Here is a 24870-nt window from a genome sequence, read left to right on the forward strand (position 1 = left end):
AATCCCCCAGCATTCTGGGGCAGCCAGATCAGGGCCTCATCACTGGCCTCTGGCCTCCAGGCTGACCCCTAAGGAGAGCTGGGGCCGAGGCTGGCCCTGCCTGGCGGGAGGGAATCCTCTGGCCCTTGCTGGGCACCACCCTCGGGCCATGCGGCCATGGCTTCCAACTGACTGTCCCTGGCAGCTCTCCTGCGACCCTGCAGGCCCCTCAGTAAAGGCAGCCTCTTGCCATGGGGGGCTGGGTGCTGAGCAGCCTGCCCGCCGCCCCTCACCTAGCGACCCCGGGCTGGGAGGAGGGGCCTCCTGCTGAGAAGTGGGGAGGAGGAGGAGGAGAGCGGAAGGAAGCCCAGGGCCTCTTCACTATCGCCTGGCGGGTCGGGACGCGGCCCAGGGTCCAGGGGCGCCGGGCAGTCAGCCAGGGTCGGGACTGTCCAGATGGGGGCGAGCGGGCCCTGCGGGCCCCGGGGAGGGGTCCGGCCAGCGTCGCGGGGGCGGGCGGCCGCGGGCGGCGACATCCCTCCCGTGAGGCGGGCGCGGGGGAGGCCGCGGGGGGAGGGGGTCGGAGCGGCGCCGCGCGCAGGGCGGGAGGCAGGGCCGAGGGCGGAGCGGAGCGCGGCGGGCGCGGCGAGCGCGCGGGCCGGGCGGCCGAGGACCCCGGGAGCGCCGCGTCCCCTGCCCCGCGCCGGCCCCGCGCCTGCTCCCCGGCCCGCGGCGGTGGGTGCGCGGCGGGCTGACCTCTGCGGAGGCGGCGGGGGCTCAGCATCGGGCCGGGGCCGGGGGGGCGCCGGGGCCGGGGGGCGGCGCTCCGGCCCGGCCCGGCCCCGCCCGATGTCCGTGAGCGCGAACACCATGATCTTCATGATCCTGGGGGCGTCGATCGTGATGGTGAGCGGAGGGGCTTCCCGCGCGCCCGCTCCCCGCACCCGCTCGCGCCTCCCGCGCCCGCGCGCCGCCTCCCCCTCCCGCCCCTTGTTTACCGGCCCGCGCGGCCTGCGCTCCCCGATCCCCCGCTGCCCTGCGCTCCCCCGTCCTCAGCGCGCCGAGCCCTGCCTGTGGGGCCCCCGGTCCGGGCCCTCCTCGGCGCTGAACGGTCATGGGCTCTTCCAGGCCATCGCGTGCTTGATGGACATGAACGCGCTGCTGGACCGATTCCACAACTACATCCTCCCGCACCTACGGGGCGAGGACCGCGTCTGCCACTGCAACTGTGGCCGGTGAGTCTGCGCCCGGAGGGGCACACGCGTGATCACACATGTGAGGCGGAGGTGGAGCCCACTGGGGCTCCCGCGAGCCCCGCGCAGGCCGCGCTGCAAGGCCGAGCTAGGCTAGGCTTGCGGAGACTGCCGAGGCTTGTGCCAGGCCGGGTGGGGGAAGGACTGTCCAGCCTCCAGCCCACACATAGGTGTTGGGAGGGGCATGCCTGCGTCAGTCGGACCCCCTCCCCAATTGCCTTTAGAGAAAGGGCTGGCGGGATGACGAACAGAATGGGTCCTGGTCCAGGGCCTGGAGGCCGGGGGAGCAGCAGCCCAGCCTGTGTCCCGGGAGGGATCCTGCGCACGGCTGTGGCCACAGAGGACACCATCCTCCTCCCTGGGCCCTGAGCTGTGTCCGTGAACTTTCCCAGGAGCCAGGTAGAGGGAAGTACAGAAGGTCAAGGTGGGCAGGGCCTACCCTGAGTGAGGCATCGCGCCCAACCCCCTCCTTGAACTTGGGAGGAACTGAGGCAAGGAGGTGGAGCTTGCTCAAGGTCACACAGAGGAAGGGGAGAGCCGAGGCCCCTGCGCCCACTTTGTGACCCCTCATGCTGTGCACATGTAGTGATGGAGTCTTCCTGGCCATGCATGTTTGTACGTCCATGTATGAAATAAACATCTTCTCATGAGACGCGCATGTGTGTACCGTCTGTGCATATACATGTGCGCACACATAGCACCCCCGCACCCCGGCAGGATGCCCGCACGCTGGGACCTTGAGAAAGAGTGAGAGCTTGAGTAGACAGACTTACCCAAGGCCACACAGCTGGTAGGCCCTAGGGGCTCGAGCTTGCCTTCTTGAACCTGCCCCGTGCTCTGGCTCCAGGGACGTGTGTGCACACGGAAGGGGGGTGTGAGTGTGAGAGAGGACGGTTCCAGGCCTCACAAGCACGCAGCATCTCTGTGTGTGCAGACTGAGTGTCGAAGCGGAACACGGGCCATCAGGGCAGGTGGAGACGCGTGTAAGCGACCCTCCCAGGTGCTGGCCAGGAGTCATCCAGGGAGTTTGCTGGTGGCCACTCTCCAGAGACCTGTGTCCCTGCCTGGGGCGCATGGCCCAGGGTGAAGGAGCCACATGAGGCCAGCTGCGCTGCTTCCTGGGCTGACTGTGAGGGTAGAAGCAGGGATCTTGAGACCCTCCCGGAGACTGGTGGTGTGCTCGGCACGGGGCCCAGACTTTAGCTCCATAAACATTAGTAACGCATGTTTGACACGTGCGGGAGCTGTCTTATTGTGACCAGCTCGGGTGTGCCTGTGACCTCCCGCTGAGGGCCCTTCTGGGCAGGCAGACAAGGTGTGTTTTCAGAATGTTTTTGCTCAGGGTGTGTGTATGCATGATACATAGTGTCCAGAGTACACACGGATTCGTGTAAAACGTGCCCACCACGGAGTGCAAGTTCCGGAGAGGCCTGGTTGCACAGCTTAGAGTGTTTGTGGACACAGAAAACACAAAGAGCCACGCCTGCCACAAGCATAGAGTGTTTCTGTGTGTGTCCACGTGCGTGTGCTTTGTACTCATTGCTACACACAGGATGTGTAAACTCGGCGTACAGAGGAGTCTTGTATATTGATGACATGTACGTGTCTGCACAGTACATGGTAAAGCACAATATACAGCCCCGTGTGCTCCGTGTGTGTGCACTGTGTCTGCAGAGTAGTCTCGCAGACGGGGTGTCTATACACGCTGTGGACACGCATTGCCACAATGGACTGGTGTGTACACACCGTGTGCAGAGTGCACACACGTGTATGCCTTCTACATGCCTATATGGGGGACTGTATGCAGAGGACACATGTGCAAGTGTCCCAGAGCGCACATGCCAGCAGGCTGTGCACACCCACGTGTGTGCCACAGTGCCCACAGAGAGGACAGTTGTGCGCAGCGCCCAATGCATGTGCATTTACATGTGACACGCACGCACCATGCTCATGCCCGGGCGAGTGTGCACATGCACACTTGTGGAGCTCGCAGGCCTGAGTCCATGGTATACACGCCGTGTTCTGTGCATGTGGCCGGCATGTATACACAACATGCGTCTGCCCTCAGGTAGACACGTGCAGCACGCGTGGCCCAGGCAGGACACATGTATGTACACATCATAGAAATACGTGTGCACGTGGGTGACCCAAGCCCCTGGTCCCAGGAGCATGACTTGGAGGAAGGAGGAGGGCAAGGGGTAGGAGAGGGGCAGCAGATGCCAGGCCAGTGTTGGGGGTACAGGTCATGACCTTCGACTCCCTGGAGGTCCTGTGCCTCCAGGGGCAGTTGGAGCCCTGGCCCCATTCCACTTGCAGGGGCATCTCTGGCTTCCTTGGCGACTTGGTCTTCAAGTCTCCTGCCCTGTCCAGGGCTAGGAAGGAGTGGGCCTGAGGATGACCCAGTCGGGGTCCCGGAGACTGGGGCAGGCAGGAGGTGGAAGCGAAGCTCAGTGTTACCAGCTGTTGCGAGGTCTGGCCTGGCCTGGGTGACGAGGGGCGTCATCCTCCGAGGGCTGGCAGCTCCTGCACATTCTGGGCGATAATCATAGATTTCCATCTCTTATTGATGACCTCCGAAGGCTCCTGGCAAGCTGTGATCAGGTGAGCCGGGCTGCCATGTGTTAGGCAGTCCTTGCTAACTAACCCAGGTTCCGTTTGGCCCTGGCTCCGTGGGTCTGTGGTGGCCGAGGCCCCACCCACCAGGACTGGTCACACGCTGGACCAGCTGAGCAGGATGGCAGGCAGGAGGCCCCAGGAAAAGCCAGAGGTGTGTGAGAGGAGACCTGCCTGCCGCTGTCCCCTCTGGGCTGGTGTGGGGGCACCAGGACCCCCGTGACTCCACGGGGAGGAAGGACTCTGTGGCCCCTGCTGGTGCAGGGACATGGGTGACGGGGGACGGCAGGGGCTTGGGGTCAGGGACTACCTGTGGGGTTTCCATTCTCAAGGAGGTCCCTCTGGAGTGGGGGTGAGGCCTGTCCAGTGGCAAGGTGGGGACAGGGACCCATCTCGGCTGACGATCAGGCAGAGGTGTCAACATCTAAGGGAGGGGAAGTTGGGGAGAAGCGGGTCTGGGGAGGGAGGAGCTATTTTTAGGTGCAAGTCTGAGGTGTCTGTAGATCCCACGTGGAGATGCCACACAGGCAGCGGGAGCTCGGCACAGACATCGGGAGGCAGTGGGAGCCTGGTGGGTGGAGAGTTGGAGAAGCCAGCAAAGGGGTTCAGGGAGGACGGGAACCAGGCAGGAGGACTCCTGGGTAAGCCCTGCGCTTAGAGGCAGGAGGAGGGCCCAGCTGGTGAAGAGTGATTGGGGGGGAGGGGGCACGTGCCTTGGGCACCCAGGGCCGGCAGCTCCCTCTCCTCGGCTCTTCTGGTGGGAGCAGGTGGCATGGAGCCTAGAGTCGTCCTGGGTACTGGTCTCCTGGGCAGAGCCACCCACCCTGGAATCACTGGGCCCGGGGGGCTTCCTGGAGGAGGAGAGGATTCAGGCAGGCCTGAGGCTGGAGGGAGGCTTGTGGATAGGGTTCCTTGTGGAGAGGGTTCCGTGTGGCCCTCAGAGGCGAGTGAAGGCCTGGAGGGTTCAGTGGCCTCAGCCTGGATGGTGGAGGGAGGGGATGCTGAGAGGAATGGCCCAGGCCTGGGTGGGACCACGGTCCAGGAGGCCTGGACCACCATCTGTCTCAGGAGCAGCGGATCCGTGTGGGGCACGGTTGAGGGGGGCGCCCCGGCCTCCAGCACAGAGAATTGGGGCAGGGGAGGTTCCTGCAAGGGATGGAGGAACAGAAGGAAGACCCAAGGCCAGGGCGGGGCTGATGCCACTTGGAATTCCCTGGAGGGGAAGCTGAGGAAAGGGCGCCAGCAGATGCACCCTGGCCAGCTACTGGACTCCACGCTGACCACTGACCTCGCACACTCCCACCCTCCGGGCAGCCTCCCCGCCTTGTGACCCAGCAGGGGCGAGTGCGCTGGCCCCTTCCCGACCTCAGCTCCCCACAAGGGCTGCTTCAAAGACCCCAGCAGGCGAACGGGTGCGGCTTACTGCGGGGTCCCCTCCCGCCCCGCGGGACAGGTGCCAGCCCGCCCTGCCGCCCCCAGGCACCACGTCCACTACGTGATCCCGTACGACGGGGACCAGTCTGTGGTGGACGCCTCCGAGAACTACTTCGTGACAGACAACGTCACCAAGCAGGAGATCGACCTCATGCTGGGGCTGCTGCTCGGCTTCTGCATCAGCTGGTTCCTGGTGTGGATGGACGGCGTCCTGCACTGCGCGGTGCGCGCCTGGAGGGCCGGCCGGCGCTACGGTGAGTGTGCGGCCCGGGGACCGCCCAGCCGGCGCCCGGACCCCAACCCGGGGCGGCCCCCGCCCCGCCCACACCCACCCCCGACCGCGCCCCGCCCACCCCTGACCGCGCACCCCGCCCCGCAGACGGCTCGTGGACCTGGCTGCCCAAGCTGTGCAGTCTGCGGGAGCTGGGCCGGCGGCCGCACAGGCCTTTCGAGGAGGCGACCGGGAACATGGTGCACGTGAAGCAGAAACTCTACCACAACGGCCACCCGAGCCCGCGGCACCTCTGAGCCGCGCGCAGGACTCGCAGGGCCGCCGGCCATCGCGCCCACGCTCACGGGACTGGACGGCCCGCCCGGGCCAGGGCGCCCGCGGCCGTCGGGCGCGTCCGGCGGAAGGTGCTGTCTCCTCTTCTTTTTATAAAGGGGGTCGGGGTGGGGCCGGGGCGGGGCCGCGGGGGGCGGTGGCACCGGAGCCGCGGGTGGGGCCGCGCGTCCGGCACGGGACCGCTTCTGGCGCTTGAAACCCACGGCTTCCTGTGCGTCGGCGTCCGTCTCCTTCTGCCCGTCTGGTTCCTGGGGTCAGTTCTGCTGGAGGAGCGCGGCCGGGAGTAGGGCACGGCCGGGATGGGGGCCGGACCCGGGCGCGCCCACGTCTGCACACGGGAGCACGTGCATGGGACGTGTGCGTCCGCGGGCCGCAGTGGGGGGCGCGGGGTACGGGTCTAGGGGAGGCCCCGGCCCAGCAATAAGGCCCCCAAGCCCTGCTGTGGCAGGTGCGGCCACCCTGCCCAGGGTATCCCTGGTCGGGCGCCTCACTGTGACCCCCACCCCTGCTGGTCAGTAAATTCTCCAGAAAGCTCCAGCCTCTTTGCCTTTTCTTTCATCTCTGACTCCGTGACCCCCTCCAAGACCCACCCCCTACACCAGCCAAGAGATAAGACGCTGGGAAATAACTGTCAAAGGTTTTATTAGATTCTGGATAAAAAGACCCCGACTCCAGAGTGAGCTGCGGCTTCTGCGGGCTGGGCAGTCCCCCAGCACTGGACGTCCGTGGCAGTGGGTCTCAGGACTCAAGAATGGCCCCCAGCAGGTGCCGTGGGCCTGTTCTCAGCCCCTAGGTTCACTGGCCCACAGACATGAGGGGCACCTCCTTTCCCAGGACAGTGATAGGCGGGCATTTCTATTGGGCTTCACAGGGGCCAGCTCTGCTCACTGCATGCAGTTCTGGTCCCAAGTGGGACTGGGCAGGGCCAGGCCCCCCACTTGGCCGGATCGCTATTGCTGGTCAACCGCAGCACCCAGTGCCTGCCTGGGAATATGAGCTGTCAGCCTGGGCGTGGGGGGCAGTGCCCTCTTCCCACCTGGGCCTGGCTTGCAGACATCTCCCAACAGTGTCCTGGGGCTGGCCCCAACCTGTCCCTCCCCTTCCAGCACCACAGCCTGGAGGGCGGCAGACTGGGGAACCAACCCCACCACAAAGATGCACAGCACAGCTGGTCCTGAGCGGAGGCCTCTAGTGCTGCCCTTGCCCTGACCGGAGGAAGATTAAAAATGCTGGGAGGTGGGCAGCTGTGCGGTGCCCCCACATCCTCTGGGAGACAGGGCACCTGGGTGTTTCCTCTTGGCAATGTCACCTGGCCAGTGTGCCCCAGGTGTCCAGGCCCAGCTCACTTGGATGGTACACTTGGGAGCGGGGGCTGGACCCCCTCGGCCCTCAGCCACTGCATCTTCTGCTTGTGCTGCTGGATGGCATCCTGGACCCGGGCATCCATCATGGCCTCAGTGAGGACCCCATCCTCAGAAGCATATGCCATGGCCTGGCAGGAAAAGGAGAGCACTGAGGCAGGGCGCGGGGTGGGGAGGGGGGCTGCCCGCAGCGGGGCCAGGCCTCAGCCACTGGTTCCAGGAACCACCCGCCAAGTAGTCCAGGGCCAGCCCCAGGAAAGGCAGCCTGGACGGCCCCACTGTCACTGCAACCTGCCCCCCACCCCACCTTGGAGATGTGGGACAGGGGCAGGTTGGGGCCAAGCCTGGGATGCCCCCTGGGCCAGCGCTCAGCCAAAGGGGCCTGGCCTCTCAGAACATGCAGGCCAACGTGCCAACGGCACAGGCCTGGCATCCCCGTGCGTGCAGGATGCCCTCACACGTGTGCTTACAGGTCAACCTGCAGCCAAGAGCGGCCACCCTCCCTGCAATGCCCGCGCCCCCAGCTGGCACCAGTGCTGCCTGCTCCACCAAGTTTCTCAAAGACTTTCTAAAAATAGAAAGCTGGAGACCCGCTGTCAGGAAGCAGCCCAGCCCCCCAACTGAAGACCTGGAGAGCCCTGCTCTGGGGTGGGGGCGCAGACAGTAGCACTACCACGGGCCAGTCAGCGAAGGGAGGGCAGGACCCCCAGCAATCTCGATGGTGTCAGGGGCCCCAACAGGCCAAGCTGACCCCGAATGCTGAGCACCCGTAGTCCACCAGGACCTGCCCCTCACCAGCCCTACCATCTGCAAACAGTCTTCCCAGAACTGTGGGCTCCTGACAGCCCACTGCTCAACATGCCCAGTGCCCGGGGCTCCCAGCTGTGGCGTGTGGGTGGGGGAACCACAGTTTTGCTGACTAGGCCCTGGTGTGGTCCACAGCACTTCAGCTGCTGGCAGGTCACCTCTGGCAGGCTGCACTCCTCCCAGATGGCCCCATGCCCCACCTGCTGCCTGTCACCCAGCCTGGGGCTCTAACATGTGCCTGCAAAGCAGGGGCCCAAGCCAGTCCCGTCTCTCTCCAGCTACCTGAGTGGCCTCTGACCACATGGGGCACTGTGCACAAGCCCCCACCATCTGCAATGACCAGTCACTCTGCTCACCCAGGCTGGTTCACCCTGGGGACACAGCTGTCCTCGGCACCCCGCTGAGGCCAAGGATAAAGAAGGCCTCTCAGAACACACAAGCCAACGTGCATCTTCCCTCGAGGAGCATCCTCCCTCGAGGAGCATCCTCCCTCGAGGAGCATCCTCCCCTGAGGGGCATCCCCCCTCGAGGAGCATCCCCCCTCGAGCTGGCTGCTGCCCCTGCAAAGCTCTGCAAAGCAGCAGAGGCGGCAAGGTGGGTGGGGACCCCGAGGGCCCTGTGAGCAGGGTCTGGAGGCAGAGGTGGGGGAGGGCATGCAGCTGCCCTTGTGGAACCATGGAGCATCTGAGCAGATGTGTCTGCCCAAGAGGGGCTGGACCTCGGGACGCACTTCCGAATAAACGAGGAAAGGGGGAAAACTGACTTCCATGGAGAGGCCTGGTGAAGCAGCCAGGGCCAACAGCCCTGTGATGTCGAGTGGGCATCAGGTGCCCCCGATGCGGTGACCAGAAGGACACCTCACCTCTGGGGTCTCCACTCAAAACCCACATCCCAGTCTAGTCATGAGAAAGGTATTAGACAAACCCAGTGAGGGACCTTCTACAGCATCCTCACCACTGCTGCGGCCATTGAGAACAAGGGGCGTCGGGGACCCGTCCTTCCCAGCAGGCCAGAGACGTGACTGAATGTCGCGGGGCATTGCAAGGGGGACTCTGGGTGACACCAGGTCCTAGGGGAGTCAAGGGCTGTGGTGAGTCACCACAACGTGGAAGGGACTCTATGCCAGCCTTGCAACTTCTCTGTGAACCTGAAATTATTCAAAAGGTTAAAAGTTCACTTAAAAAAAAGGCAAGTCCTGGACTTGATGGTCACGGGTGAATTCTGCCAAATGCTTAAAGGAGAACTAACACCAATCCCTCCAGAACTCTTCCAAACACTGAAGAGGAAGGAACACTTCCTAACTCGTTCTGAGGCCAGCATCACCCTGACACGAAAACCAGACAAGACACCACACGAGAACTACAGACCCAGGCCCTCTGTGAACACTGATGTAAAACCCTCAACAAAACACGAGCAAACCAAACTCAGCAGCGTATTGAAAGGATTATACACCACAACCAAGTGGGATTTATTCCTGGGATGGCAGGATGGTTGACCTAGGGAAATCCACCAATGTGATTAATATAGCATGTTAACAATACGGAGAGCAGAAACCACAGATCCTCTCAACCGATGCCAAAAACACATTCGGCAAAATCCAACACCCTTTCTTGATGAAAACACTGGATAAACTAGGAATGGAAGGAAATTTCCTCAACCTGATAAAGACCATATAAGAAAAACCCACGGCAAAACATCATTGCAGTGATGAGAGACTGAAAGCTTTTCCTCTAAGATCAGGAACAAGGCAAGGATGCCTGCTTTCACGACTTTTAGTCAGAACAGCACTAGAAGCTGTAGACACAGCCATCAGGCAAGAACAAGGAATAAAAAACATCCAAATTAGAAAGAAAGAGGTAAAATTATCTGTTTGCAGATGACATGATCTTATATGTAGTAAATCCTAAAGACTTCCCCCCAAAAAACTGTTAAAAGTAATAAATTCAGCAAAGTTGCTGGACAGAAAATTAACACTCAAAAACCCTTTGATTCTCTATATAGCAATGATGCACAATCTGGAAAGGAAATTCCATTTACAACAGCATCACAAAGAATCAAATACTCAGAAGCGAACTTCCCCAAGGAGGTGAGAGCCCTGCACACTGAAAACTAGTGTTTTCAGAAAATGTCAGTGAAGTTAAAGACACTGAAAACACAGAAGGGCATCTGCTCAGGCATTAGAAGACAGTACTGTTGGGACATCAGTACTGCCCAAAGCAGTCTATAGATTCAGTGCCATTCCTATCACAATTTCAGTGTTTTTGCTGTGCAACAGAAATTGACACACTGTAAAGTGACTATACTTCAATTTAAAAGAAAGAAAAAAATCCACTCTAAAATTCACATGCAATCTCAAGGGACCTCACACAGCCAAAACGGTCTTGAATAAGAACATGTTGGAGGATTCACACTCCCTGATATTGTTTTATTTTTTTAATTTATTTTTTACTTACTTCTTTTGGGGGAAGTAATCAGGTTTGTAGGTTTTTTTAAATTGTTTTTTTAATGATGTACTGGGGATTGAACCCAGGACCTCGTGCGTGCTAAGCATGCACTCTACCACTGAGCTATACCCTCCCCCACACTCTCTGATTTTAAAAGCTACTACAAAGCTGCAGTGATCAAAACAGTGTGGTGGCGGCATTAAGACAGACAGATCAACAGAATAGAATAGAAAGCTCAGAAATAAACCCTCACATGTGTGGTCCATTGATTTCCAGCAAGGGTGCCAAGACCATTCAGGGGGTGAAAGGAGTCTTTTCAACAAATGGTGCTGCGAAAACGGGATATCCACACACAGAAGAACCAAGCTGCACTCCTACCTTACTTTACACACAAAAATTAACTCAATGATCAGAGACCTAAACATTGGGCCCCAAACTACAAAACTAGTAGGAAAAAACATGGGGGAGAAGCTCCCAGACACTGAACTGAGCAGTAACCTCCTGGCTATGCCACTAAAAGCGCAGGTGACAAAAGGAAAGTAAACTGGACTTCATCAAAATTAAAAATTTTCGTGCTTCAAAGGACACTATCTGCAGAGCTGAAAGGCAACCACACGATGGGAGAAGGTATTTGCAAATTACGTGTCTGATAAAAGGTTAACATCCAGAATATATAAACAATCCCTACAATTCAAAAAACCCTAAACAACCCAATTCAAAAGGGACCAAGGACTTGAACAGACCCCCCCCCTCCGAAGACGACACACAGGACCCTTACGCACACGAGGTGCTCAGCACCACTGACCACCAGGGAAGCAAACCCGCAGCGCAGTGAGACTCCACCGTGCGCCCGTCGGGGTGGCCACTATCGAAAACCAGAACAGCAAGCGCTGGCGGGGACGCGGGGGCTGGGAGCTGGGGCGCAGCTGCCGTGGATGACGGTGTGGAGGCTCCTCAAGAAACTGACCACAGAATGACCACATGAGCCCCCAACTCTGCTCGAGTGTTTGCACCCAGCAGAACTGGAAGCAGGGCCTGGAAGAGAGCTCTGTGCACCCACAGTCATAGTAGCACCACTCACAACAGCTGGGTGAGGCAGCAGCAGCTGAGTGTCCCTCTGCGGACAGCCAGGTGACCGCGGAGCACCCCTGCACTCCGGGGGATCAGGCAGCCCCGACAAGGAAGGAGACTGACACCTGGCACACGGTGGTGGACCTCGAGGATGCGGCGCTCAGTGAAACAGGCCAATTATCAACATCATACAAACGTGCACGACTCCTCATCGGGGCCCTGGACAGGAAGCAGGAGGGGCTGGGGAGTTGTGTTTCACGGAGACAGAGTTTCAGTTTGGGGAGATGAGAAGGTTCTGGAGATGGATAGTGGTGACAGCTCACAACATGAATGTGCTGAATGCCCCTGAGCTGTGCCCTTAAAAATGGCTGAAATGGTGAATTCTATGTTTAAAAAAAAGCAGTAAGTCCCGCGACAGGTGACTCCAGATGGTAAGAAGCATGAACTGCACTAGCAAGACCATCTCACGGGGGTGGCAGCCGCACTGGGTCCATGCGACACTGGCAGGGCGGGCTTCGGGAGGAGGAGCATGGTTGTCACGGGCCGTCCAGCCCAGGGGGACAGGCAGGTGGGCAGAAGCGGCCACAGCAGCCCAGCCCTGTGCACCTGGGGCCACAAAGGAAGACACCCCACCACATTCTGTCCAAGGTGGTGGAACCCCTGACATTTTGGCTCCTTCCATGAGCAGGGAGGAGACAGGCCTCAGGCGGAGCTGACCAATAGTGACTGGATACACGCTGGTGTCAGGACCAGAACCCAGGGAGAGCACCCACCGCCTCCAACCACTGGGACTGAATGCCTGTGTCTCCCTTGAACTCATGCGGAAGCCCTGTCTCCTGCAGGGCTGGATCTGGAGATGAGGCCTGAGAAAGTTATCAAGGTTGGAAGAGGTCATAAGGGTGGATCCCTGATCCTACAGGACCAGTGTCCTCATAAGAAGATACACCAGAGAGCTTTCATCGGACCCCCCGCCACCCATCTTGATCTGGAACATCCAGCCCCCACAGAACTGCAGGGAATAAACATCTGTTTAAGCTGCTGGCTGTGGCATTTTGTTACAGCACCCACGCTGACTTAGACATCCTGTTGACCACTTTGTTGGTTGTGGAAACAGAGCCAAACTTGGGAGTTCCTTGTGAGGCCCGCCTGGAGCAGAACCCCCAGCTGACCCACATTGGGGCAGAGCTTCCGACCTGGGACTGACTATTACAGCAGCAGAACCCAGCTCTTTCTAACATGGTCCCCCTAAGTAACTGGGCTGCGACATTCAAACCCAGGCAGATGTCTGCTTAGTTTATAAAGTACACACTCATCCCAAATGGACAACGGCCGAGTTGTCACGTGGCGACAGATACAAATCACCCAGCAACAACCCCGGAGAAACTCGATCTCAGTGGCTGCACCCAAGGCTCCTGGGGGTCAACTAGCATCCCTGGAACTTCTGCTGGACGTTTCAGATGAAAAACCGGGTGTTAGGACACCAAGGGCCACTTAGTCTGTGTGCCTTGAGCCACTCCCACAGTCCAGCCACCCGGGGGACTCAGAAAACCTGCACTAAAAGCCAGGACACCCGAGGGCACTCACGCACCAGCAGACAATCCCAAAACCCATGGTCTCCCTCTGTGTGAAGCCGGGGAAGAGGTGTCTGACCCCTCACGCCAGCCAGTCCAGGCTCCTCACGTCCTGAGCCTTCCGATGAGCCCACAGGCAGCTCCTGGGATGCTCCACGCCTGACCCAGCTGTGTCCCCCGTGCTTTCTACCTCTGCAGTCGCCTGTGCCAACTGCCCTGGGCCCCAGCGTGGGACAAAGTCCAGTGGTTCCTGAGACACTGAGCTCGGGCTGGTGGGACCTGGATGACCACGTGACATGCTGCTGATTTCAGAGCCCCATCTGACTTGGACCAGAACGACAGCAAGGACCACAATATGTGAAACCACAGGCAGCCCTGGCCCGTCTTCCCGTGGTGGGGGTGGAGGGAGTGGCTGGGGCAGGAAAGCAGGACACCGCGTCACACCTGCGTGCAAAGAACCCTTCACCACAAACCCTCGGGGAGGCAGGGGCCCGGCCAGCCGCCTTCCGACCCTGGGGTCTCCGGATCGGCCGGGCTCTGGCCTGGGGGGCACGCCTCCAACTTACCTGCCACGCCACGGCAAGCTGGGAGATCTCCCGGCCCGACATGCCCTCGGTCAGGCGTGCAATCTCTGAGCACTTCTTCCCATAATCAAACTGGGCCAGCTTCAAGCGCCTGGTGAGGAGTTTCCGAGTGATTCCCGAGCACCCGCAGGAGAGAGACCCAGGTCCGTGGCACCCGTGGCTCCCCTCAGACGGAGGGCAGGGGCGTCTGCCAGGCAGGGGCCTGCGCCGGGAACCCTGGCATCCAGTGTGTGGTGGGTCTGGCTGCTCCACCCTCCTGTCCCTTTGGGCACCTACCTTCCTCCTAGAGCTGGGGTAGGGCCTGGGCAGGGGCCATGTGAGGATGGAGGCACCTGACCTGCCCCAGGGCAGCTGTGGGGCTGCTCAGGATGGGTGAGCGTAGGGTGCCCTGGAGCCGTATACCCGGCCCCACCACCCGCCCCATCAAATCCCCACCATGTCCCCTCGCTCCACACCCCACCCAGCACTCACACAGCCCAGCAGCCTGAACCTCAGTTCCCACCTCCACACACACCCCTTCCCGTCAGGCCTGGCTGAGGCCCCAGAGATGCCACTCAAACTCTAGTAAAAGCCCTAAGAACCTCAGACGGTACAGTGTCTAGACCATCGGGAGGTAGGGGCAGGCTGGCGAAGTCCGCCTCAGAGTGGAGGGCGGTGTGGCAGCGACAGGAGGGATTCAGGTCAGCGGGGCTGAGCTGGGCCCCAGGGAGGCTCAGAATAGAGCAGCCCTTGCCTATCTGGAGCACACCCAGGTGCCCAGGAGCCTGGATGCAGGGTGGAGGGCTCCCTCCCTATGCAGCCAGGGCCTCGCCCTGTGCTGGTGAGTGGCCCCGCTTCCGAGTCAGGGTCAGCTGTGGGCCCTGCCACCAAGACGGCCACAACCGCCCCAGAGTGAGGCTCACCACCCTCACAACCCAGAACCAGGCGGCGGCTTGGACCTGAGTGTCTGGAAGAGCAGGACGAGGCTTGGGGGCCAAGGGAATGACAGGATGGGGAGGCCCGGGTCAGGATCGGGGTTGGGCGCCCAGGTGGGAGGAACCCAGCGTGCTGGGGCGGGGCGTGACCATGGCCGGCGGGGACACTTACTGCTTTCCTTCTGTGGCTGGTTTAAGAACATACTTGTCAAAATACATTCTCACCAGGCGCTCCCGCTCCTCCTGCCGCGGCAGGTCGAAGCTGACCATCTCATCAATGCGGTCGTTGATGGCCCAGTCAAACTGCTCGGGCTGGTTGCTGGCCAGGACGAGCATGAACCTGCGGCAGCCGCAGACACGGCAAGGGCTGAGGGCTGCTGTCCAGCAGAACCTACCTGATAGTTTTTAACCCTAAAAACCCCACAAAGACCCCACGTTGCCCTGGGCTGCACACCCTTTCCCGTCTTGCCCCAATTTCATGCTTCTCCCTGACCGATGGCGAAGCCTGACGGGATGGCCACGTAAGCCCCCTGTGTGCAGAAGGGACGGGGACCCTGGGACCTGGGTCTGAGACAGACCCCTGCCTACCCCTCACCATGGAGAGGAGGGATCACGGGGCCTGAGGCTCAGCAGAGCAGAGGCGCCAACTCAGCAGGAACCTACTCATGCCCTGGGGGTCTCAGTGGCTGTGGGGTCCCCACCAGCAGTGGGTCAGGCTGTGGCGTCCAGCATGGTGGCCGTATAGCTGGCTGGCAGGGCTGGACACCACCTCAGGGACCAGCAGGGCCTTGCCAACGCAGAGGAGCAAGACTAGGGTGTTCAGAAGGACCACCTGTGCCCTGGGACCCCTGGTCGTGGAGTGACCCTATGACAGCCCATTTCAGGGACAGTGGGAGATGCCAAGGGCCTGAAGTCAGGGGCAGTGGCCCGGAGACAAACATGTGCCACTTGGCACTGCTTCAGAGACCAGTGCAGCTTCTCAGTGGCTCCCATAAACGCCCCACGGTCCCCGACTGGCCATCCCACTGCATGGGCGGAAGACGTGGGGATGTCCACCCACGCGGGTCAGGAGTGGGCCTGCTCTGCTCCCTGGCAGCCGCCCAGGGGCAGCAGGGCCCATGTGAAAGGCTGCCATGAGGACCACACGGTGGTACCGGAAAGGGGCCTGCACATGGGCTCTCCTCACTTGCTGCTATGTTGGCCCGTCCGGTGCAGGAAGGCGTTCAGGGTGGCCCTGAGATCCTCGCTTATCTTCTCCTAAAGAAAGAAAGTTCTGGCGTCAGGCCCGAGCAGCGGAGCTCAGGAAGCAGCCAGACCCCACAAACGGGCACAGCCCCTGCTCGTCCAGGACAAACACTGCGGCGTCTTCACGCGTCTAAGCTTAAGGCTGAAGATTGACATCAAGAAGACTCGAAACTTCTGCTTTTGTAAGTTTATGAAGGAAGCATAACCCCAGTCACGGGCGACCAACGACCTTGCCTGAACGTGCAGACGCAGCCCAAGCCGCCGGGCTCTGCTCAGCTCTGGCGCGGGCCCCTGACCACCCACCTGTGGCCTGCCCGGCCCTCCAGGCTCTGAGACACTCACGGTCGCTCGCTTCCTGAGAAAGGCGTCTGCTTCATCCACGAAGAGCAGGAGGCTGAGAAGGGGACGAGGCCTCATGAGGAGGTGGTGTTGCCCAGCACAGGTACCACCCTGAAACCCCAAACCACACGCGGCCCTCGCCAGCCTGCAGGATCTGGACCTCGGCTACAGATAGGGGCTGCCAAATGCCAGCGTCGTGAGAAAGGAACTAAAGACAGGCAGGTGGCCCCTGGTCTAAAACGTTTTAAAGTCAGAGGCACCAAGAGGCTCCCGTACCTCGCGGACAGGCTGCGGGGAAAGTCACTGACCCCCGTTCCCAGGAGGCGCCTGGCTCACCCTCGCCGGCTGGTGTTGGCCCAGTCGAAGACCTTGTGCATGGCAGTCACACCATCCCGCCCCATGGGGGCCACGTCCCCACCGCTCATGACGGCGTAGTCCATGCCCGAGTGCAGCGCAAGTTTCTGGCGAGAAGGGTGGGCAGGGGAAGGCAGTGTTTCACCCCCACTTTAAAGCTGGCTCGGTCCAAGCCTCTGCCCCGCCACCGGCAGCCACAGAGGTCCGGACCACATGCTGGGGGACTCCTTGCCTGGAAGAGCCAGGAAGGGGCTGCCCCCAGCCCACTGTGGCCCCGACACCAGCACCCTCTCCCCAGAAGCTGCGCACTGCCCACAGCACCCCTCCCGAGCAGTTGAGATCCCGAAGGCCCCCAGACCTGGCCGCGCCCTGACCTTGGCAAACAGCGTCTTGCCGGTCCCGGGCGGCCCATACATCAGAATGTTCCGGTACAGGCTCCTGTTCTTCTTGGTGTTCCTGGTGGCAATGGCAATGTCCCGCACACGGGCCTCCAGGCTGGGCTGCCAGGGGACACACTCTGCTGCCAAGTCTGTCCCTCCTGGGCATCTCCCAGGCAAGGCTCTGCCAGCAGACCCAGCTTCCAGAAGGAAGAGCAACCCCGCTCCGCGGGGACACTCTCGGGAGGGGCAGCAGCACTTACGCTGAGGACGACGCCCTCCAACGCGTCCTGAGGCTTACTGAGGAGCCGCCTGCTGACCTGCGGGTGGGGAGCACCAGGGTCAACTGCAGAGCCGCCAGGTGCAGGGTCGCACCCCAGGACCTGCACGACCAGCCCCAGGGAGAAGGCCGGCAGGTGAGACGTCGGCGGGGCTGGGCTGCGAGGCTCACAGGCTCCTTACTCGTCTTCATCCGTCGCCCGCAGCACAGCCTGTGCGGCCACAGCCCCCATGACCCTGGGGAAGGCAGCACACCGGGCTGCTTCCAGCAGCTGCTCTCATAGGAGGACAGCTTGCTGGAGCCCCGAAAGTTTGTGAACAACCCTAAGCCAACCCAGGGGGACCAGAGAGGGACCAAGTGGACTGGGGTGAGGGCCCCCAGTGCTGATGCGACAGGGCCCAAGGGACGGCACTGAGGAAGAGCCAAACGCAAATCAACATGTAGGAAGAGACGGCAGCGTGCTGGCGTAAAGGGGGAGGAGGACCTATGTGCTCTCTGGCTGTAGGACCGCAAGGAACCGGGCAGGCGCGCAGCTCCAGGAGGCCTGCGGTTACCTGCACGGGATGCCTCAGCGCCTCCAGCACCGTGATACGGGAGGTTTCCCGCACCAGGGACGGCTTCCCCAGCCGGGCCTCGAAGTACCGCCCAGCGACAGACGTGGCGTTCTTGGCAGAATAGACCCCGACAGCCAACAGCGTCAGCCCAGCCACCTGGAGCAGGACAGAGGAGGCAGTGATGCCCACCACATCCCCTGCCCAGTGGAAGGCCTGCAACCCCGAATTCCACACCCAGCTGGCACTCAGGTACACAGGATACAGAAAGCATTTCCAGGCAGGCGAGGTATCAGAAAGCCTATCATGAACACCCTTTGTTTCTGACAAAACGAGACCTACTGGAGAGTGCGCTCCAGCAGGACGAGTGGAGCTCCAGCCACAAAGAGCAGAGGGACCCCTAGGCTGATGGCAAACCAAACACTGTGGGGAGAGCCCTTGCAGAAGTGAAGAGGGTTTCTGCCCCCACCCCCACTTCCGGAGCCTCTGCCACGTCCCACCAGCAGCTTTCCAGTTACATTTTCCAGCGGGCGGGCACCAGCGAGCAGAGGGATGGTAATGAGCAGGTCAGAGTCCCAGCCCAGGCGCCTTTCCGCGTCACGGGGTAAGATGGCAGTGGTATTTACCGTGGCTGTCACTTTGTCCCAGTCGGTCACAAAGGCACGGAACCCTTCACCAAACAGGGTGCCAGCCGTCCTGCGGCGGAAGAGCAAGCGGACCTGAGCCTGAGCTGGACAAAGCGCCAGTGGAGGGGCCAGTGCAGAGGAAGGGGCCGCGGGCGCCCACCAGGCCAGCCTCACCTGATGGACTCCAGGATGGTCTGGCGGTGCTCTGCAGCCTTCAGGCGGATCTGCTCACGAGTGATGTCGGCGTTCTCGCGCTCAGCCCTGGCCCGGGCCCGCGCCTCAGCCTCCACCCGCAGCATCTCGTTCTTGTGCCGCAGCTCCATCTCCCGCTCCACCGTGGCTGCAGGGGCCAAGGGGGTGCTCAGCCCACGGCCCACCACCTCCCTGCCCTCTGTGACCACCCCCAGAGCCCATCCCTGGCAGGCAGGCTCCCAGAGGAGTGAGCCCAGACTGCCCCACCCTTCTGGTCCTGCAGGATGAGGAGCCTCCGCCTAGGGTCCCCGCTGCACCCGACCTCGTCGCAGGGCCTCCTGCTTCTGCACAGACTCCTCCTGCTTCCGTAAATTCTCCTCATTGAGAACTTGCTGAAGAGAAGCCACAAGGGGAGGGAAAAGGCTTTAAATTAGGTAAAAGTCAACATCAATCAGTTACCTGCTCTGGCCTCAGATATGTCCTCAGGGACAGTCACTCTGGGGTCTGCACACCCACCCCTACTCCGGCAGGCAGGTCTGAACGCAACAGGACAGGTGGGCACCAGAGGGAGGCGTTCAGGAGCCCCCACCCTAGCACAGGGCAGACCCCCAGCTGTTCTCACAAAGCGGGCAGTTTGCCTGACGGGTAAGTTTAAAAGCTCAAGTGCCCACGACAGGCACAAACATTTGAATGCCCCCCGTGAGCCTGTCCTGCCCAGGTTCCAGTCACGTCTCTCCAGGGAGAACCCTCTCAGCAGCCGAGCCTGCTCCACCATGGAGGCCATGCAGCAGGGCGCGCCGGAGCCTGGAGGACTGAATACGTGTGCCTCGTGTGCAGCTGCCCAGGACCCAGCAGTTACCACAGGGGGAAAGCACCCAGACTCCAGCCCCCGCCTGCCCTGCATGGGCTGGTGTGCCAAGCCCACCTGCTGCTTCAGCTGGTCCTCGTACCGCTGCCGGGCCAGCTTGTCCTGGTACTGGGCCCTCTGGGGAGGGAGACGGCGTCATGAACAAGCCCAGATGGAGAGGCTGGGACCAGGCAGAACCATCGCCCAGACCCAGACTCCACGGGCGCTGCAGCCCCGGAGAAGCGGCTCGGCCACGCCTGCCACGCTGACACACGTGAGCACGAGGGCTCCTGTCCCGCTCCGCACCAAGAGACACAGGGCTGCAGACGTCTGCACAAGGCCACCCCAGGTGCGCCCCGCCCTGGCCACCCAGGCCCTTACAGCCTGGTGCTGCCGTGTCTCCTCGCTCAGGGTCTTCCTCCTCTCCTCCGCCTGCACACGGATCTGCTCGCTCTTCAGCTGCTCCACGGCGGCCTCGTACTCCTGCACGACAACCAGCTGCCACAAGCTGGGCCTGCATGGCCCCCACCCCAGCTTCAAGCTCCGGCCACCTCAATAGTCCTCCCCTGAATCGGGGTCTGAGTCTGAGCGGGGTCTGAGAAGGCCAGACAGGTCTGTGTAGCCCCTGGGCAGGGATGCAGCCTAGACCAGCGCTGCCCAGGCCCACCGGCTCTCAGCTGCAGCCACACGAGGTTCCCGGGAAGCCGGGCCCACCGACAGAGACGCGCCAGGAAAACAGACGGGCTGCGCCCTGAAGGAGCAAGATGGCTTCCGGGGCGGCTGTCACTCCCTCCCGGAGACGTTCCACAGTGCCTGCGCTGTGCGCCGACCGGGCAGGGTGGAGCCTAGGCCTTTTCTGCACTTGCTCCGTGCTCAAAGGGGGCCAGACTTCCCACCCACACCTGCCCTTCCAGGAGGCTCTGGGCAGAACTCTCTGTCCTGCGTCTGTCATCCCCCAGTTCCCTCCCAGAGGGAGCTAGAAGGGGGCACCCGAGCCCCACCACCACGTCCTCTCTCTGGGGCTCTCCCATGACCTTGGGGACAAGCCCCGTCTGCCAGCAACACACCCGCTACCCACCTTGATCTTGGACTGCTGCTCCAGCTGAAGTGTCTGCTCCTGCATCTGCGCCAGACTCAGGGCCTCCTTGGCGTGTCCTGCGGGGGGTGGGGGCGCAGACATCAGGACACCAGGCGAGCAGCACACACGTGGCAAGGGGTGTCCAGGGAGACCACAATCCACCTCAAGCCAAGAGCACACATAGCCATCCTCATTCCTGTCACACCTGCTCAGTGACCCCTCCCTCCAAGGGCCACTAACCCCATCCAACCACCTACGTCTGCTCTATCCCCAACGGGAAACCCCGCGTGTGAGGTCTCACCCCCAGGGAACCTTCATATTCCAGAAGGTTCCAAAAGAGGCTGCCCCACGCCCGCTGACAGGAGGAAGGTCAACGTGGTGACTGTTTGCCAATTAAACAAACGGCAAGCCTGTGGCCACAGTGTCCTTATTTGTCAAGTTCCCACACTTCTCTCCTAAGCCTCTGGTTCCCCCTGCTGATCTGCCGCCAAACACGCGGGCGAGGTGAATGAGAAGCAAACGAGGATTAAAGCAGAAGGAAGCCAGAGCGAGCAGGATGACGGCTCCTCACTGGCCGTATTAACACGTGGGTTATTAACGGCTTCCAAGTGTTTTCTTCGTGAGGAGAAATTCATGTGCATCGATTGGTGGCTGTTCTGGAAAAAAAACCTGACTCGGTAGTTTTCTTGCTGAAAAAGCCCTAATCTCAGCCCTAATAGTTCTGTGATGACACAGCCCTCCAGGCGCAACAGTCCACCACAACCTAACACAAAGGAGCGTGGAGAGAAGGCAGGAACCCTCATTCCCAGGCTGCTTCCCACCTGGCCCCTCACCGCTCCCCCCACGATCTCACTTTCTGAGGCCTTCAAGGTAAGTGCAGACCCCACACCTGTCGTCCCTAACCTGTAGCACACACGTCGCTAACTACAGCGTGACCCCTGGGACTAACTGGCTCTAAGCGCTTGGGTGGTCAGCTGGGGCGCGCTGTTTAGCTTCAGAGCTTGGGGAGGCCCTTCAGGGCCGGTCAGGAGCCAGAGCCGCCACCTCCTGGAGCCTCCGTGAGGCCCTCCCCTGGGTCCCTGGGACCTAAGGTCCCGCCCCTGAGGAGCAGCAGCAGGAAGGCATCAGGGTCCCGCCTGGTGCACTGGTTGCTTGGGAAGCCAAGGGCTGACTCTGCCCCGGGGGCGGAGGGCGCAACAGCTCCTGTGCTCATCCTGGTGCAGCAGACAAGTCCCAGCTGCCCTGTTCACTCACAATGTGGCCTTTGGCAAGCCAGGTTCACCCCTGAGTGCCTCACCTGCAAAGGGAGTAAGAAGAGTTCTGTCCCCCAACTCAGGGAGAAAGTGGGCAAACCACTCAGCACAGGGCCTGGCCCCCAGGCCCCCAAGAGCCCCACTAATCACAGGTCACACTCTCAATGCTGACATACCACCTTGATTCGTCCTGCACCAGGAGACTGCACGCCACAGCATTAAGTGCACCCACCACAGGCAAGGTGCTCTTTCGGGCATCCTGTACATACATGAGGAGCACAGCCCAAGGCCAAATGTGCTGCTCTGGCCTCCTAGGAGGGCCTGGGAGAGCTGGGGAACCAGGTAGCATCAGGCTGGGCCCAGGGAACAGGTGGTTACGCTGCAAGGAGCAGCTAAGGACACCCCTGGTTTGCGTGGAGACAGCAGTGAGGTGAATGAGAGCAGGCGCAAGCTAACCAGGGCTGCGAACTGGGAGCATCTGCCAAAGACACGCCTGCAGGGGGGCTACAGGGCAGAGGGACCTGAGGCACCACGGGAAGGAGGGTCTGGGGACAGGAAGGGGGGGCAGACCAGAGCGAAACCTCTCCCACTGGTCAGTAGTGAAGCCAGGAAGGACAGCAGAAGAAAAACGAGGTAGAGTCCAAGTAGAAACGTCACTAGGTGGTGGCAGCTGAGAACTCTGCAGGAGCTGCTTGGGGGCAGAGAGCAGAGGCCAAGGCCCTGGGGACCCTGGTGGAGAATGTCCTGGGGCAAGAGCTTTGGGGCAGCCAGTGTAAGAGACTTGGGAACAATTTGCAGACACAAGTAGACAGGAAGTAGGAAAGGTCCCTTAGTTGCTACCCTCGGACACACTCAATGCTATTCACGCTGGCCCATATGACTGCATGCTTTAGGGGGGGCCAAGAGACAGGATTCAGCTTCTAAAAGCAGAAAAACTGAAATTCCTGGCACGGTGAATGGGCAAAATCCACACAGCAGCCTAAGAAATTAGGTCATGTGTCAAAAGTCTGTCATCATCTAAAGGGTCCTGAAGCCCAGACTGCCTCTCAATACAACCTGATGATTGAAACTATCCTGCAAACTTAATACACCTGCTCTGGGGAGGGGAGTGTTCCAGCTAGGTCTATGGAAACAGGCTGTCCTGGGCCCGGGCCCAAATACCCAAATGTGTTGAATGTCCCTCCCAGAATCTGAGAGTCAAACAGACTCGAGATCTTTGGCCAGGATGTTCTTGTGGCCCCTGTGGAAGGGCAGGGACTGAGCCACCAAGTGCCAGGCCGGGAAGATTCTTATACCTGCTTGGAAGGCTTCTCTTTGAGAAAAGGGCAACTCTGCTTACAAATTTGAGAGCCACTGTGTCCTTTCAACTAATATCTACTCAGTATGTGCTACATTCCAGACCCTTACACAGATGCTACAATCTTGAGGGAAACTGTTAAAGCCACAGAAGAAATGAAAGTTGGGAGGAAAACCATGGGTTTAATGAAGGCGCAGTCGGGGAGGGTATAACTCAGTGGTAGTACAGTGAGTATTTAGCATGCACCAGGTTCTAGGTTCAATCCCCCGTACCTCCATCAAAAAATAAGTAAATAAATCTAACGATGGCACAGTCACCACTGATGCCTTGAGGGCCTGAGTCAGGAAGGTCATCAGCTGGGCAAGGGCCAACCTACCTGTTGCTTTACAGACCTCGCCAACCTGAAGGCTAACATTTCCCAGTAATACATGCAAATCTATCTTACTTTCCTTAATGCCAACGATCTTCAAACATGCTTCCTTCCTTAAGCGGAAAATTGCTAGCAACCACCATAAACGGACCTGCGACCGGGCCAGCCTCGGCCGTTCCACGTGGCCCCAGCAAGAGGTGGTAACTGAAGGTCAGTGGGTAGCTCCGCCACCTACCTGTACCTTCTGAGTCCCTCGGCACTGGTTTCCCCACCTGAGAGACGAGTGGCACCAAGGAAGGTGCCAGAAGTGGGTGGGGGATTCCGAACCTCTCTGCACGCAAGGTGGCTCGGGCGGGGTTACCGCTGGAGATCGGTTTCCTCGCCCGACAAGAGGGACCGCCCACGGCCCCTCGCCGCTCGATTACTCAGACCACGGAGAGCCATATGCCTCCGAGCCTCCCGGTCCAGCCGCCCCGCCCTCGCCGGCTCACTTGCCGCACTCACGCGAGTGCTCCAGCTCGCGCGCCGCCTTGGCCGCGCGCTCCAAGCCCGTCGGGTCGAAGTTGCTCCATTTGTCCTTGGGCGCCGGCCGGTCCCCTGCGCCTCGGTCCCCGCCGCCCTCGACCCCGGGCTGCGCGGGCGGCAGGGGCAGAGGCGGCCCTGCGCCTTCGCCCTTGGGGCCCTTGATGCCGAAGAGCCACGACATGACACGCGAGCGCTGCGTGCCGCCGCCGGAAGGCGAAGCCGAGCCGATGCGCACGAAGCGGAGAAGGCTCCACGCGCTGCGAGCCGGCGGCAGAGACCTTGCGCAGGCGCAACAACGCCCCTTCCTTCTGGGCGACGGATGCGCGTGAGGGCCACGTCCCGCGCGCGGCCCTTGGATTGGCCGCGAGGACCGTGACGTCACAGCACCGCCGCCGCGATGGCTGGAGCTGGCTCCGCGGGGCAAGCCGTTGGGGGCGGGCGAGGTGACAGGTGACAGGGGCCGATCGAGGACAAAATTGAGGGGCTGGGCACCTGTGCGCCTTTCGACACGTCCATGCCGCGTAGCAACGACACTGGCCGGGGTGTTGCTATGGGCGCGCACGGAGTTCCGGCCTCCGCCACGGCGGAGAAGCAGGTGCTGGAGCTCGGGAGCTCTTGATGCGCGGGGTCCGGACCGAGGGAGCTGCCGCGGGAGGAAGAGCCTGCGGGATGCGGCCATCTGCGGGGTAGAACTCCGCCGGGGCGGGCGCGGGGCCCGGGGGTGTCGGGGGCCCCGTGGTGGGGGGGACCTGGCGGCCGAGGGGTCCGGAAGCCGAGAGCAAGCGCATGCACCGCTGGAGCGCATAGCGCAGGCCGGACGTGTCCAGCGCAGGCCGGGCCGCCCCGTCAGTCGGGCGGCACAGGGCGAGCCGGGCCTGGAGGAGTGAGGCTGCTCTCCGTGAGTCTCGGTGCTAGCGTACACAGTCGACGCTTACTAAGA

General features: G+C 61.2%; 2 protein-coding genes across 5 annotated transcripts; one reads left to right on the plus strand and one right to left on the minus strand.

Annotated features, from left to right (window-relative positions):
- Window positions 1–557: 557 nt before the first annotated feature.
- TMEM240 (transmembrane protein 240) lies at window positions 558–6381 on the plus strand. The gene is made up of 4 exons (XM_031463805.2): window positions 558–885; window positions 1108–1214; window positions 5325–5533; window positions 5659–6381. The coding sequence occupies exons 1-4, from the start codon at window positions 829–831 to the stop codon at window positions 5805–5807; spliced, it is 522 nt and encodes a 173-aa protein (XP_031319665.2). The 5' UTR covers window positions 558–828; the 3' UTR covers window positions 5808–6381.
- Window positions 6382–6469: 88 nt separating this feature from the next.
- Window positions 6470–24202, minus strand: ATAD3A (ATPase family AAA domain containing 3A). Of its 4 annotated transcripts, none has more exons than XM_010999364.3 (16): window positions 23910–24200; window positions 20486–20562; window positions 19789–19890; window positions 19486–19545; window positions 18883–18952; window positions 18543–18708; window positions 18369–18438; window positions 17746–17901; window positions 17175–17231; window positions 16909–17034; window positions 16517–16641; window positions 16184–16235; window positions 15783–15853; window positions 14769–14936; window positions 13665–13773; window positions 6470–7336 (listed from the first exon to the last, which is right to left on the minus strand). In XM_010999364.3, the coding sequence occupies exons 1-16, from the start codon at window positions 24109–24111 to the stop codon at window positions 7187–7189; spliced, it is 1761 nt and encodes a 586-aa protein (XP_010997666.2). In that variant the 5' UTR covers window positions 24112–24200; the 3' UTR covers window positions 6470–7186. The 4 variants fall into 4 exon arrangements, 2 of the variants coding, with proteins under 2 accessions (XP_010997666.2, XP_031319649.1); XR_010384004.1 differs by having other exon boundaries at window positions 7198–7336; window positions 14822–14936; window positions 23910–24201; XR_010384005.1 differs by lacking the exon at window positions 6470–7336 and adding an exon at window positions 7344–13542 and having other exon boundaries at window positions 14822–14936; window positions 23910–24202.
- Between the last annotated feature and the right edge of the window lie 668 nt (window positions 24203–24870).

The sequence above is a fragment of the Camelus dromedarius genome, chromosome 14 (genome assembly GCF_036321535.1).
Source record: "Camelus dromedarius isolate mCamDro1 chromosome 14, mCamDro1.pat, whole genome shotgun sequence".
Lineage (NCBI taxonomy): Eukaryota > Metazoa > Chordata > Mammalia > Artiodactyla > Camelidae > Camelus > Camelus dromedarius.